This window comes from Capsicum annuum, chromosome 11 (assembly GCF_002878395.1).
Source record: "Capsicum annuum cultivar UCD-10X-F1 chromosome 11, UCD10Xv1.1, whole genome shotgun sequence".
Taxonomy (NCBI): domain Eukaryota; kingdom Viridiplantae; phylum Streptophyta; class Magnoliopsida; order Solanales; family Solanaceae; genus Capsicum; species Capsicum annuum.
In genome coordinates, this window is record NC_061121.1 from 10,089,192 (window position 1) to 10,099,771 (window position 10,580).

Here is a 10,580-nt window from a genome sequence, read left to right on the forward strand (position 1 = left end):
TTCTGAGATAAGCTCAACATCAACTGTGGAACAAAATACAGTTAAAACTCCAGAAGTTGAGCCAGAAGTTGTGACTTCAGAAGTTGAACCAAATGAATATTCCATAGCAACACATAGACCAAAAAGACAAATTCTCAGACCAGGAAGGTAAAAAGATTATGTTACATTTGCTTTTTCAGTTACACAGGAAACTAAGAAATTAGAGAACCATCAAATTATTCAGAAGCAGTTTCTGGTGCTGATTCAGCCAAGTGGCTGATTGCAATGAATGAAGAAATTGAATCTCTTCATAAGAATGATACTTGGTTTCTTGTGAAGCCTCCATCAGGAAGCAGAATTATTGGTTGCAAATGGGTATTCAAGGAAAAAAGATGGAATTCCAGGGGCTGAAGATGCAAGGCATAAGGCACAATTAGTTACAAAGGGCTATAGTCAGGTACAAGGAGTTGATTTTAACGATATTTTATCACATGTTGTGAAATATAGCTCTATTCGTGTCTTGCTTCCTTAGTTTCCATGTATGATTTAGAATTAGAAAAACTTGATGTCAAGACAGCTTTCTTACATGGCAAACTTGAGGAACAAATATACATGCATCAACCTGAGGGATTTAAAATTAAAGGAAAGGAAGATCATGTTTGCTTGCTAAAAAATCCTTGTACGGATTAAAAGAATCTCCAAGACAATGGTACAAGAGGTTTGATTCCTTTATGTTGGGTCATGGTTATTCAAGAAGCATGTATGATAGTTGTGTTTACTTTTGAAATTTAAATGATGGTTCATTCGTTTACATACTATTATATGTTGATGACATGCTCATTGTTGGTAAAGATTTGATAGAAATTCACAATTTGAAAGGTCAGCTAAAAAGTAAATTTGAAATAAAAGATTTGGGAGCAGCTAAGAAAACCTTGAAATGGAGATCCGAAGAGATCAAGAAGCCCGCAGGCTATTTTTGAACTAGAAGAAGTACTTGGAGAAGGTGTTGGAGAGGTTTGGCATGAAAGAAGCTAAACCAGTAAGTACTCCCCTTGCTGCTCATTTTAAGTTATTAGCTGCTCAATCATCGCAGTCAAAGGAAGAAGAAAGGTATACGACACAGGTACCGTATTCTAGTGCAGTTGGCAGTATTATGTACGCAATGGTATGTACACATCTGGATATTTCACATACAGTAAGTGTGGTAAGTCGATATATGGCTTATACTAGAAAAGCACATTGGCAGGTGGTGAAATGGATTCTCAAATACTTGCGTGGTACTTCAAATGTATGTTTGGAATTCAGAAGAAATACTAACACTTTGGTTGGTTTTTCATTGGTGTTTGTGCTATGAGTTGGAAAGCTACATTACAACATGTAGTATCTTTATCTACTACCGAAGTAGAATATATGGTAGTGACCGAGGCTATCAAAGAAGCCTTATGGTTGAAGGATCTATTTACTGAACTCAGTCCACACCAAGGTGGTATTATTATTTCATCCACTTAATAAAGATCAAATGTATCATGAGAGGACGAAGCATATTGACATCAAGTATCTTTTTATTCGGGAATCTATTATTGAAGGAAAGGTCTCTGTTCAAAAGATAAACACTAGAGATAATCCTATAGACATGTTCACGAAGTCTCTTCCAGTCCGTAAGTTCAAGCTTTTCTTGAGCTTGATTTCCTTTTATGAAGAATGATTTTTCCCACACGGGCTATTGCGGAGAGGAAGAAAATTTACTATATTAACTAAACTCAGGCCAAGGTGGAGATTTGTAATGTGGCCTTTGTTTATTCTTTGCTTCACACTTTCTTTGTCAAAGGAAGTTGCTACCAAATACTTGTGAGAGATTATTTTTTGGACTTGTCTAACAAGTTGCTACTTGTTCAAACCAAGTTGCTACTTGTTCAAACAAGGTTGCTACTTGTTCAAACCAAGTTGCTACTTGTTCAAACAAGTTTGCTACTTGTCTCCATTTTCATCTCTATAAATAGGGGTCTTCTTTCTCATTTGTAATATCATCAATTTACAAGAGTTCTCTTTCATTCTCTTGTATTTATTCTCCCTTCCTATTAGAGTATTAACTTAAGAAAGTGGATTTTAGGAAACACTTTTTTGTGATCCCTTTCTTTTGGAGTGATCTTGTGAGGTTCTTCTCTTGGGATTTTTGGGTTAATTAGAGTGACTACTCTAATTTTGTAATCTCTCTATTGTACTCTTGTTGATATAGTGAAGTTGTTCCTCTCCACTCGTGGACGTAGGTCACACTGATCGAATCACGTAAAATTTGTGTCTCCTTTATTTTTCTGTAAGAACCGTTACTATCAACTTGTTATAGTCTTTATTATTGTCATTATAACATTGTTTGGCTAAATTCCGCAATAACCAGGTTCTCAATCCTAACACAGGGGGTAGGGGGTGGCCTTCTGAGTTGAGTCCATCGCTTGGGACTTGACTAGTGCAGTTTACCTCTCCTGTGTGGTTTGGAAGCTAGAGCAGTATGTACCTTGTGACAACCCGCAGCTGGGTTTCCCTTGTCATAAAAAAAGAAAAGAAAAGAAAAAGAAAATATGACTGCAAAATAATTAAAAAGAAAATATGACTGCAAAATAATTAGATACAAATCAAATGAAGTAATCGCACGAGGTTAAAAAGAGCTTAAGCCAACATGGAAAACTATTCCTAATTGAATAATGTGGACCTTATGGATAGAAAGGAACAAGGCATGCTTTGATGGGAAGAAGTTACATACTTCAACAGTAAAAAGTAAATGCATTTAATGTCTGTACTTTTCATGTTATACACACTTTGGATATGATGGATAATTATGTGAACTTTTGATACGTGCTAGGAGATAATATGTAGTATTTGATTATCGAGTTTTCTGCTAAGTCATGTACCTTTAGCTGTACCATCTTGGTACACGTCAAATAAAATCCTTACCAAAAAAAAAAAATGAAGCAACAGATAGTAGGCAACAATACTCGGCTACCTACTAATGGCTAATCCTCGATCTCCATATCTAATTGTGTAGCTATCAATGTCAGTTTGATAAGCTTAATACAAGCAAATGGTAATGGGCTTCCCATTTTTGTTTCTTGTAATTTTGAAAAATCTGTTTAATCCTCTGTATTTGTAAACAAAACAACTTTGTCACATTAAGAGGAGACAGATAACAACACTAATATACCCAGTATAATTACACAAGTGAGGTTTGGGAGGGTAGTGTGTATGCAAATCTTACCCTACGTCGTAGAGATAGAGAGATTGTTTCTGATAGATCCTCAGCTAAGAGCAGATGGATGAGTGATTTAATTAGAATGTGCCTTTTCTGTTCTTTTTATATTTGTGGCTTGGTAAATGGACAATGTCACAACAGTTTTGTCCGGATAATTTGGAGATATGCTCCTCATTTTTGTGTTCTTGTTTATTTTCAACAGGTTCTTATTGGTGACTATGGTTATATAATATGAAGTGTAAGGAAAAAAAACTATATCTCTCTCGAACTTTACCACCTGGTATGCTTAGCAACTTTCCTGATAATGTAATAGATAAAATTCTTATGTGTTTGCCTTTTCGAGTTGCTGTGAGGACAAGTATCTTATTGAAAAAATGGAGATATGTTTGGCGTAGACTTCCAGAGTTGATTATTTCTCACACAAGTTGGAAACCCAAAGAGGATTTAGCTGACCTTACAAGTAATTTCAGAAAGATTATAGACCGCATTTTGGCTTTTCATTTTGGACCAGTTACAAAGTTTACCCTCAACATTCTGTATTTCGATATATGCCCTTTTATTGATGATTTGATTCATTTCCTCTCTAGAAACGGCATTCAACATCTTGTTCTTAGACTCCAATCAGGGGTAAACCATATGAATTGCCTCCTTCATTATTCACATGTTCCCATTTAAGGCATCTGACACTCCAGAAATGTTTAATACCTCATCAACCATCCTTCAAAGGATTTCATAGGTTAATTAGTCTAGAACTACGTGATTTCACAATTTTATCCAAGTTGCTTGAATGTCTCATCTCTCGTTGCTTGTTGCTCAATCAGTAGGTGCTGTAGATCGCAGGTGCTTCAAGAAACATCATTGAAATTAGTTGTCACGACCCAAGCCGAGGCCCTGGCCGCGACGGACATCCCGAACCGTGAACGCCCAAGAGCCCTTCTCGAACTGGAAATTATAGACACAATTCATAAACTATATGAAAAATGCGGAAAAACATGATAAGAAACATGGTCATTCTTTTGCTTCAACTGAAAAATACAAGAATGGGTTCATGAAACATTCGAAAACACCTACCACTAGCCTGCAAACTACCTAACAACTCAAAAACACTACTATCTGAATACTGGGACAAGCCCCCAATCGGACCATAAACCAAAATAAAATAATAATGACTTATACATTTGGCCTTCCGGAATAAGGGAGGCTCACCAACTGCCAATCTCTAACCAATCAATCTATGGCTTAGTGAGACCACGGGATTTGTCTCAGATCCTGAAATATAAGGGGTCAATGTAGATGTACTGGTACGCAGAGCAATCCAAAATAATGCATTTATATATGACATAAGTGCGTGCAGTTCATAAAACCTTTTACGTATAATATATGAAAACACATGGGCATACTTTAAAGACTTTGAAACATTTTTTTGAAACCATGACTCACTCTTTATCGTACTTCTGAGCTTGGTAGTATACCCTACAACTCTACAATCCCACGGGCTATATGAAATCTGGCCTTAACTCGGCAGCCAAGCCCCCAATCCAAGTTTTCCGCAAGGGTTGGAGTCTCTATCCCTAATACGCCAAAGGGCACTAGACCAGCGTACGGTCCCTCTTTGGAACATAATAAATCCGTATCGGAAAAACACAGTTTTGGTCTAGGAGTTTTCTAAACTCAAGCCTTCTTCGAGCAACCACCTCACTCTCTTTAAGCCCATTTTTAGCTCTTTAAGAAATGTATTCTCTGAAATCAAAATCTGAAACTCTTACTTTGTTATGGCACTCATTTAGATGGTATTGTTATACCAATGACTTGCAAGTCGTATCTCTAAGCCATAAAATATCATAGGATAGTCTCTTTATTCGAAACACAAAGATTGGACCACCATATCATTTAAACAGTTCAAGAGAATTCGTACTTCAAAATATATGTCAAATTATGCAAAGAATCTCTCTTTTCAACATTTCAACAAACATGTGGTGGTCATGTATTTTTGACAAACCATGCAATTCTTTCATTATATATCTTCAACATTTATCAACATGTAAAACCTCCCTCTCTTCAATTCATAATCAAAACCAAGTCTTATGCAATAGTAAAGACATTTGTAATATGCTTCTCAATATGGATTTGAACAATTCATAACATATGAACACAAGGGGATTTATAACAAGAGAGGGATTATGATTTTTCATGCTCTCAATTCAAGTTTCAAACATCAAACCACATGCATACACACACACGTATATATATGGCCAATCATTAAGTTTATGGGGAAGACCTCAAGACCAAAACTTTACTATCAAGAAAGATTCACAATGCATAATTGTAGTTGAAATTTTAATAACCTTTCGTAAATCCATCATTTCTAAACATTTAAACATGATTAAGATAATTTAACCATGCCCATGTAGTTTAGAAAAACCCCATGTACCTTAGATTATTTAGTTTAAAGAGTAGAACTCAAATCTTGATTTGTTCCTTGGAAATCTTGGACTTAAGGATTGATTTTTCTTGATTTCTTGTTCTTGGAGAAAACCCTAGTTTGATATAGTATTTGAGAGTGGAGAGGATTGAGATGTGTGTAAAACTAATAATGGTTGGTTAAATAACATTTAGGGTGTAATTAAGCTCGTGGAAAAGGTTTTTGGAGTGAGGGAAAGACCAAAATACCCTTAAGGAAACCAAAAAAATTGCAGAACTTCATCAGATGAAGACCAAGGTTGATGGGCCGTCAATCAGGTAATAGGCCGTCACCTAGTCATCACTTTTGGGATAGATTTTACCATTTTCTTCCCTAGGCTGATGACTAGGGCTGACGAGCCATCACCTAGTTGATAGATCGTCAACCTCGTCGTCATATTTTGGCAGACAGACACTTCGAAGTAAAATAAGTATAAATTTCTACTCCAATATCGGATTAAGGTGAAACCAGTTGCGTTGGAAAGAAGACTCGAAGAACTTTCATTTTATATATAGTAGAGCCCATAATTCTGTATATACAAAAAGTTATAATCGATGTAATTTGACCTATGTTTAGACGTTCATCAAAACATAATCGATAGAAGAGTTTCAAACTCGTCTTTGAGTTTGGGAATTTTTGTGACCTCAATTCATATTCAAAGGTATTCACACACTGTAAGATTGATCATCACACATTTATTAACAAAGAATAATTGGGTTCGGGCCTAGACACGTAGAAAAGACGGTTCAAACTTTAGCCCAAAAGTGCGGCTGTTACATTAGTGCTCCCATGCTGAGATCCATTGACTACACAGGCAATGTAAGATCTATCTGTTTAAAAAATATCCCTCTTCTGGCAAAGCTTTCACTTTCACATAGGGAATATTACTTGGGAACTGGAAAATTTAATATTGCCAAGTTTTTTGAGCCTTTTTCTGCGCTCGAGCACCTCCACTTGAATGACATGGTAAATATTGCTTCATGCCCTCATTATAATTAATGCATTTTCAATCACGGAACCTCTTTTGGGCTTTGATTCATTCTGATTTTTGGTATTTATTCCTAGTCTTTTACTGCAGGAGCAGGTGAAGTACCAACGAGGTTTTCCTACAATCTTTATTGTATCAAACATCTCAGCATATCGAGTATATATCTGTCTGACTCGGATGAGGTTTCATATGCTCTTTTCTTGATAAGAAGCTTCCCCAATTTACAATCTATGGAAATTAAGGTTCTCTTTTCTCACTTTTTATTTTCATGCTCCTTAAATCATCAATAAGCTCAGAAAGTGAGTTTCGTTTCATTTTTCCATAGGTGGAGTCTGATGACAATGATATACCACCTCTCGAATCTCTTGAAGTGGAGCGCTTTTCATATGTGACATTTAATCACCTCAGGGAAGTTAAGCTAATGCAAAGTAATGGCACAATCCCTGAAAAACAGCTTATTAAGCTTCTGTTGGCCAAGTCCCCTGAACTGTTGAAAATGCTAATTGAGCCATGTCTAGTTGAAGAATCTGAAACAGTCCAAATCCTCACAGAGCTAACAAGATTTCAGCGAGCATCACCCAATGCAGAAGTTGTATATAAGTTGGATAAGCATCCAAATCCCCGTCCTGTTTCCGTTTCATTTGTACGAATGTTTTCAGAAGTTGATGAGAATTGACAGACTGAATATTGCTGCAGTAGTATATCACTGAGTGTTTGCCATCAGTTTGGGGATATAAACTAATGTGGGATATTGTGTTCTTCAACTTTGTTATTGTAGTGGTTATTGGTTTTTCTTGATATGCCTATGCTTGAAATGAGACTTGCAGCAATAGTTAGTACTGTGTTTATTTCATACTTCAAAGTTGGGTTGTGGTTGTACTATATTAAGTTGTCTTTGTATGACCTATAGGTCATGGGTTCGAGTGGTGGAAGCAGCCATTTATGCTTGCATTATGTTAAGTTGTCTTTATCACACCCCTTAGCCTCGGTGCGACCCTTTCACGAATCATGCTAATGCGGGATTCTTTGTGCAGTGGGCTCGCCTTATTCATTTGGCATGCTTTGAAGACTTTTCTCAAGAATGGACTTTAATTTTCTTAAAACTTTCAACAAACTATATCACGAGAAAGAGTTGTTCTGGCTAATTATTGTAACTTTTTGATAATTTCATACTTATAACTCGTGAACAATATCTAATTGGATCACATGACTCGATGACCACAATTTAAGGTAAACAATTAATCACAATATTATTGCTCCCGTTTGGTCATAGATTTTGAAGATGAAACTTTTAACTGGAAAATTTGAATTTCTCAACTAGTGATTTTTGAAAGTTTGGAGTTATGTTTGGACATGCATTTAACTAGAAATAGAATTGAAAGTTTCAAAATACTCGTCACAATCTCCATATTTGAGAGTCAAATGATATGAACTTTGATCAGATGTGTTTTTGTTATAATTTTTGAATATCAAAATTTAAAATTTTAAATATTGAAGAAATCTAATTAAATTTATCTTTAAAAAAATATTTGAATCGACTATCAAGAAGTGAATCGTGACAACTATTTTGAAAAGAAGGAAACGAATAAGTGAAAGTCTTAAACTCAAAAAGTGATCCGGGCCCCTTTTTTAAAAATTGAAAAATATTTAAAAATTAAATTTTTAAAATCTAATCAAATTTCACAGTCAAACAAATATTCAAAAATAAATCTTCAAAATAGTTTCAAAATCTTTGTTAAAATTCCAGCTAAACACCAAGACCAACAAAAGAAAAAACACAAGATTCTTAAAAACAGTTCTACATGAAGCAAAAGAACAACCAACTTTACATTTTCCAATGCCAATAAAACCAAAAACACTGATCATAGCAGTGTAAGTTTTCTAGAAAATCTGTAAATTGTAATTTTTAATTTTTCTTTGATGAATGAGCTTATTTTATGTTCTTTAATTTGTTGATTTTATGCAGAAAATCAGGAGAATCTTGGAAAAACAAAGATGAAATCTGGAAAGTCATCACGAGGAAGAAGAAGAGGATGAGTATGATGTTGGTTCTAATAGAAATGCTACACCTTCCAGTAACAGAAATGACTCATTTATGCCATCAGTTAAAAGTTTGACCCATTCATGTCGTTACTGTTATAAAATCGGTTCATCCATGCCATTAATTTTTAACGGTGATTTTCAAAAACAGCTTTGCCACGTGACCTTTTATTAAAGATCCACGTAATTAATTAAAATAAGAAAAAAGGCTCAAATATGCCATTGAACTATCAGAAACGGCTCATTTATGCCATCAGTTAAAAGTTCAGCTCATTCATGTCATCGTCGTTATAAAATCAGCTCACCCATGTCATTACTTTTTTAACAAAGGCGGATCTAGGATTTTAAACTTGTGGGTTCCCAATAAAATAAATTAATATGCAAAAATAATTTGTAAAACAATGAGTAATCAAATATTTTTAATATATAGTCTTAAAGTAACAACCCGTTAAACACGACATATTTAAAAATATTATCATTATAATCATACTCGACGACTTGTCATGTTTTGAAAACGATCAATGATCGCTTCATTATGTACAGTTTCAAATACCTCATCTTTTATATAACAAACTAAACAATCATTCAAAATTTCATCACCAATTCTGCTATGCAGGTCATTCTTAATATATTTTATCAAAGAGAAATCTCTTTCCACCGTTGCAGTTGCCACAGGTAATATCAAAATCAACTTCACAAGCAAATATACCAGTCTCCAAGTCTTGTGCAAATTTATTTTCACCAATGTCTTTGAAAGATCCCCAAGTCTTTTCAACTTAGAGAAATCATTATTCCCTTGTCGCACATAGTCAATATAATTGTCAAGCTCAAAACTAAGATCCTCAAGCATGGAAGTACTAAACTCATCTGGATAATAGGTAGCAAGTTTTATAATCCTATTTTTATCATAATTTACAAAAGAGTTATCTGGACTCAAACTAGCCATACCAAGAAGTAGATCAATATTCACTTTATCAAAACGACTGTTAAGCTCACCAAGTTGCAAATCAATTACAACATTAAAAATTTCAACACACAAAAGATGAGAATATATGATACTTGAAATCTTACGCTTTGACTTTCCAAGAGAATAATTCTTATTCATTTTGGGAATCACAATATCATGTTTTGCACAAAATAAAGAAACATCATTTACCAAAGAATCCCATTTAGAATCTCTCATAGATTGCAACTGTCTCTTTGTGAAACCAACAAGGTTCATAGAAGTAACGATATCTTGATCTTTTCTTTACAAAGCCATAATCAAATCATGTGTAATTGCCTACACTTTTAACATCAAATGCGGCGTATACACAAACTCATAAGATCTTATGCTATCTACTAAACTCTTTGCCAATGATTTCTCTTGGTAATTTGAACCCTCCTTATCAAGAACTTAGAATAATTTAATAAAGTTACACACTATTTTAAAATGAGAACTCCAACGAGTATCTCTTACCCTGTGAAGTCCAAGTTCTTAATTCAATCCGTTTCCTGTATGAACTTCACCGAGCATCAATAACTCTTCTAATTTTTCTATTTGATCATCTCTAAGCATCTCCTTGCACTTAAAAGATCCTCCAACAACATTCAAAACATTAGTAAGAATATCAAAAAATTGATCTACCTTATGATGCTTCTTTGCAACAACTACAAGAGTCAATTGTAACTGATGAGCAAAACAATGTACACTATATGCTGAAGGAGTATCTTTAATAATCAAAATTTTAAGACCATTGAATTCTCCCAACATATTACTAGCTCCATCATAACCTTGTCCCCAAATATGAAAAGAACTTATATTATGCACTAAAGCAAAGAACATATAGCATCTTTCAGTGACCGTACAGATGTATCTTTAACATGAA

General features: G+C 34.6%; 2 protein-coding genes across 2 annotated transcripts; one reads left to right on the forward strand and one right to left on the reverse strand.

Annotated features, from left to right (window-relative positions):
• The first annotated feature begins 6,701 nt into the window (after positions 1-6,701).
• Positions 6,702-7,348, forward strand: LOC107846743. Its single transcript, XM_016691045.2, has 2 exons — positions 6,702-6,914; positions 6,998-7,348. Exons 1-2 carry the CDS (start codon positions 6,903-6,905, stop codon positions 7,346-7,348), a joined length of 363 nt encoding a protein of 120 aa, XP_016546531.1. The 5' UTR covers positions 6,702-6,902.
• Positions 7,349-9,196: 1,848 nt separating this feature from the next.
• On the reverse strand, positions 9,197-9,934 carry LOC124888777. Its single transcript, XM_047400066.1, has one exon. The coding sequence runs from the start codon at positions 9,932-9,934 to the stop codon at positions 9,197-9,199; it is 738 nt and encodes a 245-aa protein (XP_047256022.1).
• Between the last annotated feature and the right edge of the window lie 646 nt (positions 9,935-10,580).